General features: G+C 39.3%; 2 protein-coding genes across 2 annotated transcripts in view; both read left to right on the top strand.

The window, feature by feature from the left end:
* The window catches only part of LOC149008534 (haloacid dehalogenase-like hydrolase family protein), a 161,345-nt gene extending 145,571 nt beyond the window's left edge, over positions 1-15,774 (top strand). The window contains exons 26-28 of the mRNA XM_089166055.1: positions 13,218-13,465; positions 13,593-13,742; positions 14,150-15,774. Coding sequence (XP_089022181.1) covers positions 13,218-13,465; positions 13,593-13,742; positions 14,150-14,314 — 563 coding nt within the window. The 3' untranslated portion in view covers positions 14,315-15,774. The remainder of the gene's footprint in view (positions 1-13,217; positions 13,466-13,592; positions 13,743-14,149) is intronic.
* Positions 15,775-20,409: 4,635 nt separating this feature from the next.
* Positions 20,410-21,886, top strand: LOC149008533 (basic helix-loop-helix (bHLH) DNA-binding superfamily protein). The gene is made up of 2 exons (XM_089166056.1): positions 20,410-20,557; positions 20,668-21,886. Exon 2 carries the CDS (start codon positions 20,813-20,815, stop codon positions 21,536-21,538), a length of 726 nt encoding a protein of 241 aa, XP_089022182.1. The 5' UTR covers positions 20,410-20,557; positions 20,668-20,812; the 3' UTR covers positions 21,539-21,886.
* Positions 21,887-22,127: the final 241 nt, after the last annotated feature.

Below are 22,127 nucleotides of genomic sequence, written 5' to 3'. Positions count from 1 at the left end.
AAGAGAATCGACATGAATGTTCCCACTATTCATGTTGCCTATAGGAGCCAGGTGCGAGTACTTTATGTGGCGCTAGGGTGGCGACAATAAAGAAACTCGGGTTAAGCGCAAGAGGTTGCGACTAGACTAAGACCTGTATGGTGTTGAGATGGACATATGTTCTATTGTATATATAATGCTCCACCATCACACATATATTGAGCTCAACTCATCCCTCACCTTGAAAAATGTCCTACATGTTCCTAGACTATCTACAAATCTCGTTTTTGTGAAGAAACTCAAGCAAGATTTACATTGTAATGTAGTCTTTCACCATAGTCATTGTGTATTTCAGGACAAGTATTCGGGGAGGACGATTGGACATGCTAGAGAAAGGAATGGACTCTACTACCTTGAGGCACCAAGCCAATCACATGCTACTAACGGTAGTCCTTCTCAAACCAATAAAGAAAAAATCTGGCTTTACCATCACAGACTTGGACATCCTTCCCTTAGGGTAATCAGTCTTTTGTTTCCCTCTTTGTTTCAAGGCATACATGTTGATGAGTTTCATTGTGATGTGTGTGAGCTTGCTAAACACAAGTGTGTACCACTTCCTTTAAGCAAGAAAAGAAGTTTCATCCCCTTTTATCTCATTCATAGTGATATTTGGGGTCCTTCTAGAGTTCCTAATGTGTCTGGGGCTAGGTGGTTCGTGTCATTCATTGATGATTGCACTCGTGTCTCATGGATTTTTCTACTAAAAAACAAATCCGACGTAGTTGTGTTCTTCCCAACTTCCATTCCATGGTTAAAAACCAATTTGGAGTTAGTATAAAAAGATTTAGATCTGATAATGCCAAAGACTATTTCAATCAAATTCTAACTCCATTCTTTCAAAGGGAGGGAATTATACATGAGTCATCGTGCGTTGATACCCCACAACAAAACGGAGTAGCTGAACGGAAAAATGGCCACCTTCTTGATGTAACTAGAGCCTCCCTATTCCAATACAATGTGCCTAAGTCATTTTGGGGGGAAGCAGTCCTCACAGCAACTTATCTCATAAATCGGCTGCCTTCGAGAGTCTTAGGATTCAAGAGTCCAATGGATGTCCTTTCCCAGTTCTACCCAAACCTACAAACGACAAATAACCTTGTTCCTCGAATTTTTGGGTGTGTCTCATTTGTTCATATTCATGGACCACATCGGGGTAAATTAAATCCTAGAGCACTTAAATGTTTATTTATAGGATATTCCTCCACTCAAAAGGGCTATAAGTGATATCACCCTCCTTCAAAAAGGTTTTATGTTTCCATTGATGTCACTTTTCATGAACATAAGTCTTATTTTTCCACATCTCATCTTCAGGGGGAGCATTCAATAATGGAAGATAAGAATGGGAATTCCTTACTTGACTTCAAGGTAAAAAATTCGATCGAAATAAACATTTCGACCTTGGAAAAGGTCGAAATTTCGAGGTTTCGGTCGAAATTTCGACCGAAACTGGATACTTTTTTCCTGATTCTTGAAAACTCAATTTCGAGCCTCAAATGCACTCAAATTGATTTGGATTTTTGCATACTAGCTATTTCAAACATAATAAACACTATAATAACTACTAGTTTACTAAAAAAACTACCGAAAATGTAACATCCAACATTCCAAGTATATAGTACATGAATCGAGAAGAGTTGTATTGTTATTACTTAGTTACAACTTACAACTTACAACTTGCTTACAAGTCTATTCTATTCAAGCCTCGGTCTCCCTCTTCCGTCCGCACCCCATACAAATGACAATATAACTCCCATGATGTTTGCCCCCGCCCTATAGTTTTGGACATAGTCACGCACCTCTGTATGTGGCCTCATCCACATGCATAGATTCCTAACGGTGGGAAGTTGTGAATCTCCAAAGGCTGGTGGTGGTGGGCCTTGTGGGTGTGGATGTGTGGAGATCCCTCGACAAATGAAACCACCCGCCCGGCTCTGGGACTGGAGGGATAGGATCGATAGGTCGCGTGGGACTCCGATTGTAGTGGGAGGGACACCATAAGCTCCATGCCGCTCCATACCATGGCTCTGTCGTGGCCGCGCCACTCAATCGTGCCGGGGCACCTTGGTCCATAACCATAGGACCATAACCATAAGTCGACTCGGTAGAACCAGTACTCTCCACGGTCATATGAGGACTCGCGGCCTATGCCATCCGGATCCTCTGGGTGGAGGGTCTCTGCATCATCAATGCTCATCGATCTCATGATCCCACCAAGCTCTCGGCATGGATGGGGTGGACCCATTGATGCGTGTCCTCCGTGCTCCGCCCTGCTGTCTCCCCTTCCCCTTCCTCGAATATGTGGGAACATTTTTGCCTCGAGATGCGCTCCGTGGTCTGTCCTATGTCGCGTGGGTGCGCTCTCTCCGTGAATCTTGGTCGTCCTCCCCCCTCGACTCTCACGTCGGTGTGGTGGTGGTGGTCTCTCCCTAGGATCCCGAATCCCGATCACGAGGTCCCACACCCTCCTCATCCCCTCCATCATCACCATCACCGTCATCATCACCACCATCATCGTCATCGCGGGGCCCGGTCACCTCTTCTCGTGTCGGACCAAATCAAATCCTCCTCGGGTGGTGCCTGGGTGTGGAGAGGACGGGCGGGCTCCTGTGGCCTCCCCTCCGGGCCTGGTCCCCCACATCAGCCCCCATCTCCTCTGCAATCCGACTATTGGGAAGACCTCCATCCTCATCCAAGAATCCGTCTCCACTATCCCCGATCCATCAACTTCGGGTTATCATCATCATCCATCTCAAATATGTCGGCCAACTCGATATTGGTGCTCTCTCTGTCCATCCTCGTCTAATATGATCCTCTCTCGGTCTCGTATTATAGTGTAGGTAGACAAGGTCCTCTGGGCGCTTCACCCCAATCGGTTGCGCCTCTTTGAGTGAATGAGGCTGAAGGTGCTCCAATTTCGCTCACAACCAGTGGCGAACATGTTTGGGAGAGCACTTTGCTTGCAATCCTACTCGTTGTGTGAATCACGTCCAAATTGCAACCACCACTCAGCTGCACAAACATAGACTCCAAGTCATTTTAATACTTAAATAACTAAATTAAAGATAGAATCATAGAATATAATAATTAAATGTATAATGTATAATGAAATAAATGAATGAACTTACCTCAGGGCGGTTTCCCGTCCCGATACAGCCACAGACGACCAAGCTCCGTGGCATCCCTAAAGCCTTTATCTAATATATAAAGAGAAAAAACAATAACTAGTTAGTACTTAGTAGTTACTAGTTACTACTTACTAGGTTAATGACTTAGTATAAAACTACGAATTGTGAATATCAAATTATTCTAATCACTATCTCACCTCCATAGGATACTGCTTGTTTAGCTTGTATCCGGTTCAACTTCTCCACTACGGTTTGGACAGCATCCATCAAATCTTGCCTCATCCCAATATTGTCCTTGTAATGGTACTTGGGATTTAAATAGTATTTTGTGTAAGAAAGTATGTCATAAAAGGGAATAGTTAATGCTTAGCCTTAATAGTGTGATAACATAATAAAAATTAAATTAAATACTAGACTTAAGTACTTAACAACTTAACAACTCACCAGCCTTATGCGGTGGATGCCGCAACATAGACTCCCATCTCTGTTGATGATTTGAAGGACTTTCTTGTTGCCGCGTGGGTGGACCTGAGCAACTTGCTGCTTCATCCTATCTACTGCAACAAATATGTGTGCTAGAGTAGGTTTTCTTTGCTGATTTACCATCCTCAACACATTCACCACAGGCTCAAGCATCTTCACTACTATCCTCACATTGTGCCGAAACTCTCATCAAGGATAGTCAACCGAGCTCTCCTTCCTCCCACCGATGAAGAACCCTCCCAGTTAAACCACTCCTCCGATGCAAACATACTCCTAAGGCCGCCTTCCTACTCTCAAGCTCTGCAGTGCTATCCAATTAGTAGCAAATCTGGTTATGCCCGGCCTCACTAACTCACCCCGACACTTGTCCCTCATCATCCTTAATGCATGGTGTGGTTATATATGAAGGTGCTAACATGTCGAGCTTGGTCCACCGTATTCTTCACAAGCTTGACCTTTCCAATCTCCTTCAACATTAAGTCAATGCGGTGGCGCAGGAGTCCAAAGAGCCTATGTCTGTCCATCCATCAAGGCATCAAGCCATCATACAAAGTTATAAAGTGTACATGTATATGTGTAATGTAAATATATGTATTTACAAATGAAAATTAATACTATATGTTTAGACTTTAGATACCCGGAGTTCTCTTGCATCTTTAACGCGCTTTCTTGTAGTTGGAGCCATTATCAGTCACAATTTGAACTACATTTTCCACTCCAACCTCCTTCACCACTTGCTTCGTAATTTGTAAATGTATTTTGCATCCTTCTTCTCACCGGATGCATCTACCGACTTGAGGAACACTGTCCTCCCATCACAATTCAACATGAATTGATGATGGATTGTCTAGTGGGACCAGTCCAACCATCACCATCGAGTCACTCCATAATGATTCCACATGGGCTTTAATCCCTTAATGTATTCATTTATGTCCTCTTTATGCTTAGGCAAATACACATTGTATATCTCATATGGGTGGGGCCCTGTACACCACTCCCCTCCGCCTATCTCGCTCATCATATCTCTCGTAGTAGGGCCCCGGCTGTATGTCTTGGAACACTATGGTAATGCGCCCATTTGGAGAAAGCCATCCCCACTTTCTCCTTCACACTCCCCCATAAGTGCTTCAACTTTCTCTCGTTTATGCTCGGGCCTCGCAAATAGGGCCGGATCATTGCGAAGAATCTCAAGATCCGGATCCGTAGGATGTCTGAGGGCTCGACCCCTGTGGGGCCCGTGGGATGGAGCCTCTGCCGACACTCGAGACCTCCTCATGGGACTTGGGAGCCACCTATACCTCCCATACCTCCGGCTCTCTGAGGACCCACAACCCGGACCCCTCTGTTGCCTCCGATGTCATCAATCCTCTGTTGCTCCCTACTCATCATCATCGCCCTCCTCGGCTGATCGGCCTCGGATCGGGTCCTGTCTCTGGCTCATCCCTACCATAACCCTCGGGATCCGGAAGGTCATCTAAGCGAGCATCCTCGAACTCATCCCTCTCGTGTTCTCTTCTCTTTCCTCTTTTGCTTTCCACCACTAATATATGAGGCCATTGCCTTCTTGACCTCTACAGGCACCTTTGGGCACCCTGTTACATCCCTGTTGCCACCAGCTAGATGCACCTTCAATCTAGTGGCCCCACCTCCTCCTATTTGTTTCTTGCAGTAATTACACTCACTCTTCCTCTTATCAGCTGTCAGTGGCCTTCCATGATCCCAAGCTATGTCTGACATCTTTAAAATAGAGTGCCTGATACAAGAAACACATACTAAGTATCTTGAAAAGCTCCACAATATGCTCCAAAAATGACATACATGCTTCTAATAATAACCTCCTATTTTTAAATATTAAAAAAAAATATGTATAACTATATAAGTATTTTTTAATATATAAATAATTTTAAAATATATAAAATACACACTAACTATCTTAAAAATATCCACAACATGCTCAAAAATTTGCATACATGCTTCCACTAATACTCTCCTATTTTTAAATTTAAAACAGAAATTAATTATTTTTTTAATATTTAAATATATTTTTTTAATTATTTAAATATATATTAAATACAGTAAAATTACATAATTAACATAAAAAAAAATTAATTCAACACCATCACAGCAATATGGTGTCTCAACTCTCACATACATCCATTTGAAGCTTATACATGTACTATACATAAACATTTTTAACAATATACATAATTTAGTAAATAATTTTTAATAACAGAAAAATAAAAAAATAGTAGGAAGAATCAAAAAATAATTTTGACACTACAAATTCATAGATTATCACTCTGAAGTAAACATATATAAATTTGGAAGAAATCTAACATGATTTAAGGTACAAATGAAACAAAAATCAAAAAATGAGGAAGTTGGTTACTCACCTTGCAAGATTTGAGAAAATGCACAAATGGAGGAGCAAATCAAGTGTTTGAAGGAAATGGAATACTAGAAATTAGGTGTAGAAGCGGATGAAAACAAGAGAAATCAACAAAAAATTCAAACACAGCTCGAAATGGCTCTGGCGATATGGCTCGGTAGGTCGAAATGCCGTCGATATGTCGAAACTGGGTATTTTATAGCCTACGCATGTGTCGTTTCGGCCCGATATGGTATCGGGCCGAAATTTCGACTCGTATCGACCGAAATTTCGGTCGATACGAAACGAAATGGATACTTTTTGTGCCTACTACTCAATTTCGTTTCGAGTTGGATTTTTGCAGGAATTTCGATCGAAATTTCGACCATTTCGATCGAATTTTCTTCCATGCTTGACTTAGAGTTCACTCCCAAATACTTCACTATGTCACCTAAGTCAAACTGTGAACAACCTAAACTTGTGTCAGACTCACCTGTGTCAAACTGTGAACAACATGAACATATGTCAAACTTTGAAATGAAAGAGCCTATTTCTGATATTGAGCATGTGAGATTTGGCAAAGGAAAGGTGTTCTCAAGAAAGAAGAATCTTGTTCTAGAATCAGTGCAAGTTCAAGACTCCAATCCAAATTCTGGAAATGAGGTACAAATGACTAATCCTTCACTACAAACCGAATCTGATGTGCCCACAGATAGTAATGAACTAGACCTTCCTATTGCCATTAGGAAAGGCACTAGAGATTGCACAACGAAACCCATGTACCCTCTTGCCCAATTCTTGTCCTTTAAACATTTTTCCCCATCTCATAGAGCCTTTCTGGTAAGTTTAAACACCATAGTCATTCCTAACAACTTATCTGAGGCTTTATCCAATAAGGAGTGGAAGCAAGCTATGAATGTGGAGATGGAAGCATTAGAAAGCAATGGAACCTGGGAACTTGTAAGGTTACCAAAAGGGAAGAAACCTGTGGGGTGCAAATGGGTCTACACGTTGAAGTATCGAGCAGATGGATCTTTAGAAAGGTACAAAGCAAGGTTGGTAGCCAAGGGCTACACCCAAACTTACGGGATTGACTACCTTGAAACATTTGCTCCAGTTGCAAAAATGAATACTGTCAGAATCTTACTATCCTTGGTGGCAAATTATGGTTGGGACTTGCAACAGTTTGATGTTAAAAATGCATTATTGCATGGTGAACTAAAGGAAAAAATTTACATGAAGGTTCCACCGGGTTATGAGAATGATTTAGCTGCTAATACTGTATGCAAGTTAAAAAAGGCCTTATATGGACTCAAACAGTCACCGTGGGCATGGTTTGGCAGATTTACTAAAGTCATGATTAGTATGGGTTACAAGCAAAGTCAAGGAGACCATACATTGTTCATCAAGCACTCATCATCAGGGGGAGTCACAACACTACTTGTGTATGTTGATGACATAATACTGACAGGAAATGAAGAAAAAGAGAAACAAAATTTGACTCAATGCTTGGCTAAGGAATTTGAGATCAAGGCTTTAGGAAGATTAAAATACTTCCTTGGCATTGAAGTTGCTCACTCTCAACAAGGCATTTTCATCTCTCAACAAAAGTATATCACTGATCTCCTTAAAGAAACAAGAATGGCCACGTGTAAACTAGCAAGCACTCCAATAGATCCCAACAGTAAACTTGGGAATGCAGAAGAAGATGTTGTTGTGGACCGAGAGATGTATCAAAGACTAGTAGGAAGACTAATCTACTTATCTCACACAAGGCCCAACATAGCATATGCAGTTAGTGTAATCAGCCAATTCATGCACAATCCAAAGGAAATTTACTTGCATGCAGCTCACTGTGTGCTACAATATTTAAAAGGGACGCTTGAGGAGAGGCCTTTTATTTAGAAGGAATAAAGGAATGATACTAGAAGCATACACTGATGCTAATTATGCAAGGTCAACAAGAAATAGAAGGTCAACCACAGGATATTGCACATTTCTTGGTGGCAATCTTGTGACATGGAGGAGCAAGAAGCAGAATGTTGTGGCTCGGTCAAGTGCAGAAGCCGAATTTCGTGCAATGGCTCAAGGAATATGTGAATTACTTTGGTTGAAGATTATCTTAGAAGACCTAAAGGTTGAATGGGGTGGACCAATGAGACTCTCTTTGTGACAACAAATCAGCAATCAGTATAGCACATAACCCTGTTCAACATGACCAAACCAAGCACATTGAGATTGACAGACACTTCATCAAAGAGAAGCTGGATAGCGGACTGATTTGTACGCTGTATGTGTCTACACATAGTCAACTTGCTGATGTACTTACTAAAGGATTGAGCAGCTCAGCCTTTCAAAAATGCATATCCAAGCTGGGACCGGAGAATGTCTATTCACCAACTTGAGGGGAGTGTGGAAAATCTTAGAATCATATCATAATATTTTATTAGTATCTTTAATCTAAGTAGATCAGATTGTAATATTCTATTACAGGTATTTTTCTTATTGTATTTTTCTATTCTAGGTAGATTACTCATTTATTGCAATCTTCTATTCTAGGTAGATTTCTCATTTATTGTAATCTTCTATTCTTAGGTAGATTTCTCATTTATTCTAAGCTTCGAGGTAGGATATTCTTTCCTATTTCATAGATAGCAGCTGTGTATATATTGATTGTAAAGCTCTGAATAATACACACAAGAATAAAACACTTCAATTCCTATTTCATCACCTGTGATAGTAGGTTTGATAGTGGTGCCCTTAATGTGGCCAACAAGTCTTCTTCCGGCAATAGTCAAGTAAGCAGATCGAGACCAAATCAAATAATTTGTTCCATCAAATCTTACCAAAAGAGGATGAAGAGTGGGGTAATGTTTGGAGCCGGTGGGAGCAATAGTACCATTGGTAGTTTGCCATGTTGAAAAAAATTGTTTGCAGTTCTTCAGTCTTCACCCTTCAACTGAAACGTCTCAAAATTCAATAGCCAAATCACAATTCAAAAAGTACATATAAGGAACACCATGGCTTCTTCTTCTCTTTCTTTTCTCTCCTTTTTTCCAGTAATTACAAATACGTCCCTAAAAAATCCGAATTTGCAAATAGGTCCCTAAACTTATGCAAATTTACACATAAGTCCCTGCAAGTATGTAATTTTGCAAATAAGTCCCTAAAACTATGTAAATTTACCAATAGACCCTTGAAAGAACGCAAATTTACAAAATTAACCCCTCAAACATTAGAATTTGGTTTTTTTGTTTTGTTTGGGCTAATTGAATTAGAGTTGGTCTGGGAATTGCTCCCATAAGTGATAAGCTTCGAGAAAGTCGTTTGAGGTGGCACGGCCAAGTTCAACGGAAACCTATAAATGCCCCTGTACGGAGAAGTGATATAATCCATATTGAAGGAACTAGAAGAGCTAGGGGTAGACCTAAGATAACCTTAGGAGAAGTGGTGAGAAAGGATATGTATAGCTTAGGCCTTGTATCTAGCATGGCCTCGAACAGAACTGATTGGAGGGCAAGAATCCATGTAGCCGACCCCATTTAGTTGGGATAAGGCTTATTGTTGTTGTTGTTGTTGTTTGGGCTAATCGAATTGCAAGCCAATTTCAGACGAAGAACCAGAGATAAAAAGGTTGCAAGAGCAATGGTAGGGTGGAGGAAGGTAGAATGGTTCGAAATAGCAGCGGAGGAAGGTGGTGTTGCAGGAGTAGTGGTAGTGCAGCAGCGGAGTTCTTCTGCTCTTCTTCTTTCCTTTTTTGTTTTGTTTTTGGTTTTTCTAATCAAACTCACCGTATGCAGCGGAACTGAAGAATGTAGTGCAGCAGTGGAGTTCTTCTGCTCTTCTTCTTTTTGTTATGTTCTTGGTTTTGTCGAATCGAACTCACCATATGCAGCGGAACAGAAGAATCAGCCAGAAAAAGAAGGCGGAACTGCCAGAAAAAAAGGCGACGGGTTTTCAATGGGTTTGAAGAACTGTGATGGATTTGCAAAAATTAGAAGGAGGTAGGTCTTTGACACTTTTTTTTTTTTTTTCTCTCTTCCCTAATCGAACTTAGGCTCTGATACCATGTTGTGAAACTCTAATAGAGTTGAAGTTCTAATAGAACTCAACCAACAGTTTTCCAAGCTCAATTGTTTCTGATAGAGACTGGGTCTTCATGAGTAATTTTTGGGGAGAACTGCTCAAACCAGGGGGAACCAGTCTAAAATTCGGCAGTGCCTATCACCCACAAACGGATGGCCAAACCGAGGTAGTAAACCATAGTTTGGAGATCTATCTTCGCTGTTTTTGTGCTATACAGCCATGCGATTGGATCACATGGCTTCCTTGGGCAGAATATTGGTACAATACCACCTACCATTTAGCCAAGATGACTCCATTTCAAATTGTGTATAGGCGTGAACCCCCAACATTGTTGCGGTGGGAAGGTGATCACTCTAAGGTGGATGAAGTTGATATTTTCCTTTGTGAATGTGATTGCGTTCTCAATGAGCTGAAGCACAACTTGTGCGTAGCTCAAGACCGTATGAGATCATCTACAAATCAGCGCCGCCAAGAGGTCACTTACCAAGTGGGGAGGAGGTCTTCCTCAAACTTCAGCCTTATCGGTTCAAATACTTGGCCAAACTGCCTCAGCCACTGTTACTATGGACCATATCCAATTGCAGCTCAAATTGGTCCCGTTGCTTACAAACTCACCCTCCCACTTGACCCCAAAGTGCATCCGGTCTTCCATGTATCTCAGTTGAATAAGGTTGTGGGAACCAACATCAGCACTCAACCCCTCCCATCTTGTTTGGCTGAGGGTTGGGAATTACAGCTCACCCGAAGGAGTTGTTGGACATTCATTACTCATCTCAAGGTGCCCTTGAAGTGCCGATTCAATGGAAGAACTTACCCTCATGTGAAAATACTTGGGAAATACTTGGGAGGAATTTTTTGAATTGCACAATGAATTTCCGAATTCCACCTTGAGGACAAGGTGAGACTTAAGGCAGGGAGTGTTGATAAGCCCCTAATGACTTGGGTGTACAAACATAAGAATAGGAGAAGCATGGAATCATCACCAGAAATTACAAGGGACCAAAGCCAGTCCAACATTCAAGCGACAGGTGGCCAAATGATATTGGACAGCAGCCACAACCCTGTTGAGGACAGAGGAGCAGAGATGATGATCCACTTGGGAAAAGAAGATTGGTGTGAGGTGTTGGAGTTGTTAGGAATGTTGGTATGTAAAGGAGGGAGTGAGGGAAGTGAGGGTATGCATGAAATTATGGAGTGTGAAGCAAGCTGAGCTTGCTGGGAGAGAAGAGTCTCTCAGGTAGGGTTTTGGTGGGGTTTTTGATGTTATCTTTTATTGTTCTGTTTTGAGCTATTAGCTGTGACAATTCAGTTGAGTCATTGAAAGTATGTTGTTCATTTGTTATTTCCATCTTAATGAAAATAGCCATTGTGGTGTTGCTATTGTTTTCTTATCTTGAGATTGAATTGGGGTTTTAAGAGGGTTCTTATTAGTTTTCATAGCTAAAAGGTCATCAATGGCAGGCGGGGCTGAGATATCTGGCACCACTGCATGTACTGACGGGGGTTGATAACTACTACATCCGCTGCTTAGCTTTTTCAGTACTGACGTGGTTGATTTGTAGCGGATCTGTGTTCATAAATAAGGGAGTTAAAACGAGGGGAAATCAGCATCTTTTCCCTGTAGTCATTTATGGATCCTGGGATCCATATCGTTCACAGCCTGAAATGTCGCACCGGAAATGTAGAAGTGGGTGTGGAAAGTGGAATTATCGTGCCGGAAATGTAGGCGATTTTGCTGATTCGCTGGTTTTGACAACCTGCAAAAGGCTAGACTTTGCACCTTGCTTATAATACGGTGTAGAACATTCTAGAATGGACACAAGACCACAATACCCCCGTTATGCAATAAGACAATTCTACTCATTTACAACAAGCTTAAATCATATTAGTTCATATTGAAGCTCTGAAGTTATACTATTATGACCACCACAAGACAGTCATTGGTGTCCAGGGACCTGGCCTCATAATTGTATGTAGACAAGCTAGGTTTCAAGACATGGTCACAAGATCTCAACCGGTGTGCATTCACAAATCATCCTTTGCATATGTCAGTCAATAACATTTCTTCATCCTTTGTCTAGGAATGAACCAGTTGGGGCTTAAGAAGAGTTGAGTTTACCTTCCTTGTGGCTACCTTCCTGAAGCTGCTTGAGCTTGAGGGGATGAGAGCCTTGTATAGAACCGAACTAGCAACAATGTCCGAATACGGACCTTCCATTTCAAAGGGGGCTACCTTTTTGGCAGCCTTTCTGCCGTTTCTTCAAAATAGTTGGGTGGTAAATATTCATTAGAAGTTATGTCTGTTTTGTACTGGTGTCTTTTTTTTTTTTTTTTTTTTTTTTGGGGGGGGGGGGGGGTAGCACCATTTCCTTTTGAGTACCTATTTGTTATATATCCTGTTACCCCTGAATATCAGGAGGCAACTTTATCCTTTTCTTGCCTAATCAATTTTGTAGTTTATGAACATGGTGTACATTTTATGCTATCATTTTTCTAGGTTTTATCTTTCAACACTGCGCATGTCTCCTGAACTTAATCTAACACATCGTTAACATGATTAGTCACTGCAATTTGTTATTGTCAAAGAAATATTAAGATGTAGTACTCAAATGAAATCTGAGATTACAAGTGGAAGCTAGCATTGACCCCCCCCCCCCCCCCCTCTCAATGGTAGATCTTATTTTCATGGTTTATACCTAGTAAAAAGTGGAATTGGAGGCAATGTAAAACTGATGGAGACCAAAGCTGAAATTCTGAAATGCCGAGGTCGGTTTTATTTTGTTCTAGAATAATGGTTTGCTGTCGACAATTCCAGCTACTCCCTCATAAAAAAGCTTCACTTCAACTAGTCAAGTTCACCACTCTGAAGAGTACCAGCTAAAACAAAAGAGCTGGTTATCATTGAGACCTTACCATTTGATTGATTTTGTAGATCTGTTTAATTGAACAGCCTTTTGTATGTGTACCCTTATCCTTAGCTGCATGTAGCATCAGAGGATGTGCCTTTTCCAGCATGTGTGAAATTTTTTTTAGACAAGAGCTGAGTTCCAGTGTTACAAGTTCACCCTTATCTTTGTAATGGGCTTTAACTTGAAAAACCATATGACATCTTGTAGGGAGGCTTTTCATAGCTGATACAAACAACAGCGTAATCCGATACTTGGACTTGAAGAAAGAAGATGTAAAACTCTTGACTTTGGAGCTCAAAGGAGTTCAGCCTCCATCCCCAAAGTCCAGATCTTTGAAACGCCTCAGAAGGCGGTCAACGGCTGACACCCAAACTATTATGGTTGATGGTGGCTCGTCCACTGAGGGAGACCTTTTCATTCAAATATCATTGCCTGAAGGATACCATTTCTCCAAGGTCTTCTCATTCTTATTAGTTTTTACATCTTTCCTATTACTTTTGCATTTTTTTTTCCTTATACTTGTTTATTCCCCAGTTGTTTAATCCCTTCCGTTCTCTCATTCACTCTTGTATCCAATTGCAGGAAGCCCCTTCCAAATTCAATATAGAAACTGAGCCAGAAGATGCAGTGACAATTGAACCCTTGGTGGGGTCTCTCAGCCCCGAAGGTGCTGCTACCCTTCATTTCAAAAGATACTCTGCTTCCTCTGCCATGAGTAGAATATATTGCAAGGTACACATCTTATTGTAGATGTTCTCTGGGTTTTTCTTACATTAACCTTATCTACACTAAATTACACCATGTCAGTCTGCAATAAAAACCTCACAGTTATGGGGACCACACAAGTATTACGTGAACCTTTTTACATGGAAACATTAAGACAGTAAATCATTTGTGGGTCTCAAATGACCAAGTCCCATGCACAACTAAGGAGTACCCATATTTTTGTCCAGAATAATCACTCCTATTCAGTGTTGGTGGGATCGATAATTTGTCATGTGTTACTCCCTAAATGAAGCTGAATGATATTCAGTTTTTTGGCCCACCTATTGGAAAAGATAATGGCCCTCTATGTGCTACTAAGCATTTGTCAATTTTTTAAGTTGAACAAAGAATCAATTGTGTGCTCAATTTTCCAGGTTTATTATTGCAAGGAGGATGAAGTTTGTTTGTACAAATCTCTGGCATTCGAAGTGCCTTTCCGAGAGGAAGTTCTAAGCTCTACCCCTGCAGAAATCATGCTTCCATATTTTGTGAAGCCCATAGTTCCCCAAGTTGGCCTACAACTTGCAGTATCACAGTAGAGATCCTAGTGTATGTTGCTGCCTCATCATGGAGATATATCTCTACTTTTACTTCTGACAACAATTTTGCTCATCATTTTTGTCCATTATGGACCTTGCTAGACCTTTATGTTCCTTGTTAAAGTGAAGGTTTGATCTAAACCTACCAACAACACCCCCCCCCTCCTCCTTCCCCCTCTTTTTCTTTTCTTTTCTTTTCTTTTCTTTTATGTTGTTGGTGAGAGGAAGGAGAGCAACCCTTTCAGAAATCTGAATTGGTTATGCATGATTTGACCACTACCCATTGTAGGGTTTTGGTCACCTTGCTGAGTTACCATAGTTCCGTACATGAACACAGGCAGGAATTCCCAGCCTTGTTAGCTTCTCCCCATGGTAATGTCACTTACTTGCAGAAACCATATATATGCCAATAATTAATTAGCTACTAGCCTATAGGCTTTGTAACAATTGCCTTGTTAGATAAGTTAATGCCTAAGCTTTGTAATTATTGCCTTGTTAGATAAGTTAATGTCTGTACTTATCACTCTCATTTCATTGCAAAGTGGCTGACAACTTGGATTAATTTGCATCAATTGATTACCTATACTTTTTTTTATTCTCTCTCTCTCTCTCTCTCTCTCTCTCTATGAAAAGAAATACTGAAAAACAAAAGAACCTGCTCACCACCCAGTGCCTAGTGGGCAGTTGATAGGTGGGGTAGGGTTTGCCGAGCTAGCTATGGGCATGTGTGCACTTCTATGTATGATTGTTTATTGGTCAATTTTTTGTCCAATTATTGGGTTCATATGATGTTGCTTAACACCCTACACCCTATCTACCAAGTAAGGATTATCTACTGATAGAAACAATCTCAGGCCAAACAGAGCTCTAATATCTTACATCACAACAGATGATGTGGTTTAAATGGAAAGTTGTAAAAGCTAAAGCAACTTGATTAGTACTATAATATTATAAGATCATACCTAATACGCGTTTATAGCGACAAATCCATGTGTGCCCATGTTTATCTCCACTGTTTAACAGATATTTTTCTGAATCTGATATGCAAAATAAAGATGAATCTGCCTTTTTTTAAGTCAAATTCCTGGTTTTTCTTTTAGATGAAAGATTTGCAGTAGATTTTCACTGTACATTGATTATTAAGGATGCCAATGTTGATTCAAATCCATAGGGAATCTATTAAAATTGACTCATTTTTGATTGACAGGATCCGGAGCATGCTCTTGTGACTTCAATGGGTCTGATTTTTATTTTTCTTCTGTTTTTCCTAGATAGAAGATATCTTCATGTTCCTTGAGCTTTCATTTAAAATCGCTTAAAGAAACAAGAAAGAGGTTAAGCGTGCTCTAGGGATCATTATAGTTATCTAACTTAACTATTTTATGAAAAGAAATAGATTCTTTCTTTGGATAATTTTCATTTGGACCCTGATGTTTGTTTTCATTCATTTTTAGTCATAAGAAAATTGAATTTTGCATTTGTGTCTCTTGTGGTAATCAATTAGAGACATATGACATATGATATTTTATGACCAAAATACCCTTATCCAGTTTCTATTTCTTTTCTAAATTATCAGAACTCCATAACTCTATTCAAGATTTGGGTACGTTGAAGAAAAGAAATCAAAAGAATATATAAAAGAATTTTGTTCAGGAAGTGTTGTGTGTTTTTATTTATTTTTTTATTTTTTAAATATCACAAGGAATGCATATACAACATGTTACTTTTTTTTTTTAATTAAAAATGACTTGACTAAAAATTAGGGATCCAAATAAATATTACCCTTTTTTTTTCCTCATAAAAAGAAAGAATGTCTTATCAAACCCGAGTCAGGGAGCAATGAATTGATACAATAAAAGAGGCATTTGCTTATGTAATCAACAGTGATTACCAGGTTTAATCTCCTTTTCTACTCTAATGGGCACCAGACATGATTTAATAGGCTTGCATATCCCAAGAATTGAGTGGGAAGGGAAGATAAGTACTAAATGTATTGATGAAGAATTTCAATGTAAATGACCTCACCATTCACAACTTTTTATTTGACCGGTAATTGAAGGCTTTCCAGTTTATTGTAGTTTTTAAAGTAACCCTCATTCTGACTGAGATAACTTTAAATACTAATTGCAATCAATGGAGTCAACTGTGCTTAGATACAAATGGAGATAAAGAGAGAGAGAGAGAATGAGAATTTTAAAGTGTTATCACATGTACAATAATTATAGTCTCTGTGTGTGGGTGGTTCTCATTATTTGGTTTGTTTCTTTGTGCCTTAGGAATGGTGTAAGCTATGTCTGGTTGGAGGAGGCAATCTCTCTGGCATATCATTGTCTTAAATGATTTTTTTTTTCTTTTCTTTTAGCAGCACTCACACACACAATCAGACAAGTTGGAATGAATTACTTGATTAAGTTGATGGATTAGGTTATTATAAGTTAATAAGATTGATGGATTGGATTGAATTACTTGCTTAAGTTTGTGGATTAGGTTGACAAATTGTAAGGTACTCCCAAATATTGCTTCTTCAATGATTTTAAAGAGAACTGCGTTGGTTCAGAAAGATAAGGCACTCCTGGATAGATGGATACCTACAAACTCTTTGAATCATGTTCAATTTTAAATTGAAAACTTGAAATTATTGAACATTCAAATATTTAGTAGAAATTGTTTACTGCCCAGATAAAGCTAACCTCTTCATCGGTGTGTGAGCTTCTTACACCTGTGATTTGAGTGAAGTGGTTGATTTCCCTTCTCTTCCTCTGAAAAGCTCTGTAAGCCCTCCAAGAAGCTTACCCAAAATAAGAATTATTACAGATTATTTAAGTAATTGATAATTAAAACCCAAGGAAAAAAAAACCATTTTAATGCCAGATGGATCAAATACCTTAAAACCCTAGTGACATCACTATCACCAAAACTTACTAACAACCATTGGTTCAAAGAGCTTAAAACTAGGATGAACTTGTCAACAACTGTACTGAGTTGGAACCAATAACTGGGTTCTAATAATTTCATGTTTAGTGATATTTAATCTTGACCAATAAATGTGTCTCAATAATTTCATGATTGATGTATTGAATTTGATAAATTATTGTTATGCTCTTTGTTTAATCAAATAAAATAATTTAAAGAAAAAAAAAACAAACAAATATGTTCCTTTGAAGGGAAAAGGAAAAGGACAGGTATAAGGAATGTGGATGAAACCTGTCCACTCCTTGCAAGGAGAGAAACCTCCAGAACTCTACCCAAAAAAATAAAACAAAAGAATGCAAAAGCAAAGATAGGGAAAGTGGCATTCAAACAAGCCACATGTGCTTCACATATCTTTTCTTTTCTTTTCTCTCTTGTCTCTTTTTTAATTCACCTCTCTCTCCCTATCTCCTTAATCATTGTAGAGAATAAAACCAAATGCTTTGTGAGCCCACAAAACAAACCAATTAGTGGTAGCTTGTAATCAATAAAACTTATCTACTTCATAATCTATAATTTATGAAGTTATACATCTCGACATGTCAAGAACAAGTTCTACTTGTACACGGTTCAAGTATAGACAATATATTAAGTCATTTTGTGAATGTATTTTCGACATTGTGACGAGAGCCTCAAATCTCTGTCTTTCCACACCTTCTCACAAAGATAAAGTTAAACCTAAAATCTCTTGTGAATACTGAACCTAAATTTTGTGTATATATATATAATGGTTTTCAAAAGAGAGGAATCTTCAGCTTTAAGTCCATTGTTCCATAAACATTTTGTAGGTAGCAAAAGCATGATATGAACAGTAACATAAAGGGACAGAAGAAAAGTGAAGCACATAGTATGTCACTGTGTACAAAAGACCAGGTGGGAGAGGTGGAAGAGGTGGGGCGGTGGGATGATGCATGTGAGATTGACAAGAAAAGAAATTTTAAAATTTCATTTCAAAATTTTTTCCATATATGTAGGAGACAATTGCATATAAAAGTGCACTGATGAGATGAGATGTAATGAGATGGTGCCATGCATATGTAGGAGGGCAATGATTCATTTTATAGAAGAGCATAGCACACCTTAAGTTAGCTTTTTCTAGTCTGTGCACAAGGGTAAATGAGAATATATATTGATATCATGAGAGAGGTAAGGATTTTCACCTTTCATAGAGGAGAGGTGTATATAGATCAATTCACCCTATTTGTGACTAAGTATAGGGTTTAGGGTTTAGGGTTTATGGATGATACTAATTGCATAGAACTTTCTCCATATTTTATGAAAAGAATGTGGCTTATGAAGGCGTGCAGAGACTAATGGGGGTGAGTGGAAGCAACACCATAGAAGATGCGACAATTTGTCGACAGTGAGATGAGATATTTTTCACTGTAAATGTAAAATTCTTACATGGTTCAGCTATTTATTCTTATACCTCTGTCGAATTATTTATAGAAACGATCCGTGCTATGAATTATAGTAAAACGCAATTGAAATACCTCTTGCATATAGTTCTCCTTTGAAAGTAATCCATTTATGCAAACAACAATGAATATAAGCTATAAGATGATGTACTCCGAGTCTCCAACATATGACCCTCTTATGGTTACTTAAAATGTGGAGCTTTGTAAGTATGAGGCACGAGGCACTCGCATTCACTCTTCTAGTGATACACTAATGAATATGCCAAAGTACAACATTTTTGAAAGAAAAAGAGTAAGTAAGAAAGTGAGAGTACATAAGAAGATTAAGCAATTCTGAAAAAGCTACATGAAATTGGAGGAGAAGAGAAAAGAATAATCCACATTCAATGCTATACATCTTAGGGTACCTTAATTGGGATAATAAAAACAATTCAAAACTTCACTATTAAGAGAAGGGAAGAGTTTCTTTTGCTTTTGGTGAAAGAGAGGATGTGAGCTCAGGTCTCCTTTAAAGGTATCACCTAAATTTAAAAGAAAGTGAAGAATATGAACATAGAGAAGATATGATTAAAGAAGACATATGTGAGATGACAAGATTATTAAAAGGCTCCATTTTGTTTTAGGCATTTTTATCCCCAACCCCTACCACCATAAAGTAAAATGGATAATGCATAGACCCAGCAATGATCATAGATTTACATCATAAATTTAGATCAATATCTAACAAATATAAATATTGATATTAATAGAATCATATGGATACCTAAATTGTGCATGTCACCTACACCAATATGTAGAATCTGGTTCTTCTACCCTCGAAGCGCTAGTCTCAGATCATTTCACCGTACATTTCGAAAAGGGAATTTACTTTATCAATGCTGACATGAAGTCCTTCCTGAATATGTGGCAGAAGAATACGAAGATAGTATTATCATTTACCTTTACCCCCCCCCCCTCCCCCCACCCAACCACCCACCCAAAGAAAAAAAAGAGAATCTAGGTTCTAATATATCCACTCCTAAAACCTACAAATGATTTTTCCTTGCCCTACTGAGTCCAGTTCGAAGCACTATTCTCGTGTCATTCCCCTGCATATTTTGGGAGGGGGATTCGCTTTATCAATGTGCAGAAGTGAAGTCAATATGTGGTAGAAGAATACAAAGATTAGTATTATCATCTACCTTTAAAGGTAGAAGATCCAAACTCTAATACATTCAAACCCCAAAACCTACAATTGATTTTTCCCTACCCAATATATTGAATCCGATTTTTCTACCCTCGAAACACTATTCTCACGTTATTCCACTACACATTTTCGAAAAAGAATTCGCTTTATCAATATTACGAAGTCCCCTCCTAAATATACAGTAAAATACAAAGATAAATATTATCATTTACCCTCAAAGATAGAAGATATCTATTCTAATGTATCCATCTCCAAAACTTAGAAATGATTTTTCCCTAGGCTACCAAAGGGATGGAGGAGAGGGGAGAGAGGGAGAGAGGGGGGAGGTGGGGAGGTGGGGAGGAATATTTATAATTGTAACCCACCCCACACCTCCCACACCTCCCCCACCTCCCCCACCCCAACCAGGCCCCCACCATTACGGAATCCATGTTATATGAGAATATAATATTGTTTAATAAATAAATTTAATCAAAATAAAAAGTATTAAAGCTCTCCATTATCATAGAAGCTCTCCACTTGCCACAACTCTTCCATCTTCTTCTCCTTCTTTCTCCTTCTTCTCCTCCTCCTCCTTCCTCGTTCATATCGATCCACGACTCTTTCTTCGATTCGCTGATCACCGAGCTGTTCTTGCAATCTATCTGTCTTCCTCCTTAATTGAAACAGGTAACTCTAATTTCCATTTCCCTCTTAATTAATTCCTTTTGATGATTTGTGGTTACTGTTCTTGTCTAATTTCTTACGAGTTTGATTTGATTCTCTTCTGGATTTTGCAGGCAATCGTGAAAGAAGGAGAAACCAGTACAAACAGAATAATCCGTTCTGAAGGATTCAGAATCTTCTCTTCGAAGTGGAGGAGAATCTCATCTCCGTATTCAGAATTTGTCTTTTTATCAGTACTTAGGGTATTGAGAATTACAGATGGCTTCGCCTCTGATCTTGAATCCAGAAACAAATTCCGAGAGATCTCGAGAATCGAAAAAGAAGAGAAAGAAGAAACAAGCGAATCCGATCCAGAGCAACAATCAGAACCAGACGAGATGGAAATCTCCAGCCGAACAACATAATTACTCTTCCAAACTCGTCGAAGCTTTGCGTCAAGTTCGCCGTAACACTTCGTCTTCACCAACACTAGCATCTTCTTCTTCTTCTTCTTCTTCATCAACTTCTTCTACTTGTCAAGTTCCTTCTCGATTGGAACCAACACCTCGAGGAGGCCGTGCCGTGAGAGAAGCAGCAGATAGAGTCTTAGCAGTAGCGGCGAAGGGAAGAACGAGATGGAGTCGAGCGATCCTTACAAACAGGCTCAAATTGAAGTTCAAGAAGAAGAGAAAGCAGAGAGTAACGATCCCTGATAACTGTAGATCCAAGAAACGAGGAGGACTTAGCATCCTTGCTTTGAAGAAAGATAAGAAGTTGCCGACGGTACAAAGGAAGGTTCGTGTTCTTGGAAGCTTAGTTCCAGGTTGCCGAAAACTTCAGTTTCCTGATCTTCTTGAGGAAGCAACAGATTATATAGCAGCTTTGGAGATGCAGGTCAGAGCCATGACCACCCTCACTCAACTCCTCTCCGTCGCCGGCGGTGGCGCACCATCTACCGCCGCCGGTCCTTCTACTCTCGACGGCCATAATTCCACGCAGAGTTGAACTCATGCTCGCTTACAGCGATCAATCTTTTTTTTTTTTTCCTCGTTTCACAACTTTTGGCCATTATTGACTCTCATCATATTCTTGTATTTTATTTGTATAATGGTTTTTTCTTTTCCTTTTTTTTTTTTTTTGTTTCAAATCTTCTCTTCTTCCTTTGTTCATCTGGTTTCGAGTTTCGATCTTCATTTCGATTAGTCTTTTTTCAGTTTTCTCGTTAAATTAAATATTCTTTTAATATAACTGATTGGTGAGCGGAAGAATAAAAAAAAATATATTTTTATTTTGTTTTTCTCCCCCCATTGAATTGCCTACTCACCCATGTGGCCATGTGATGTTTCTCCCCCACCCCTTCTCGCTCTCTCTCTCTCTTGAATGATTATTCGATGAAAAGTTAGTTTTGGGAAGGCTGTGTTTGGTAGGTATTTCTAAAGGAAGGGTAGATTCAGTGTTTCTAATCCTTTCTCTTTTTCGTGCTTGAGAATGTTTGTTAGACTTAGAATTTACTCAAAAAATTAATACCAAACATAGCCCAAGGGATCATTATAGTTTGTTATGTGAGATCTATTGTTAATTTGTTAGATTGCTG

The sequence above is a fragment of the Hakea prostrata genome, chromosome 8 (assembly GCF_041222555.1).
Source record: "Hakea prostrata isolate BN-2017 chromosome 8, UWA_Hpros_2, whole genome shotgun sequence".
NCBI classification, from domain to species: Eukaryota; Viridiplantae; Streptophyta; class Magnoliopsida; order Proteales; family Proteaceae; genus Hakea; species Hakea prostrata.
The sequence above is the reverse complement of the archived record's forward strand: the minus strand, read 5'-3'. Positions and strand labels throughout refer to the sequence as shown.

Bases quoted from the DNA above. Each gene is read 5' to 3' on its own strand.
- LOC149008533 (XM_089166056.1), top strand. From the start codon at position 20,813: ATGGCTTCGCCTCTGATCTTGAATCCAGAAACAAATTCCGAGAGATCT.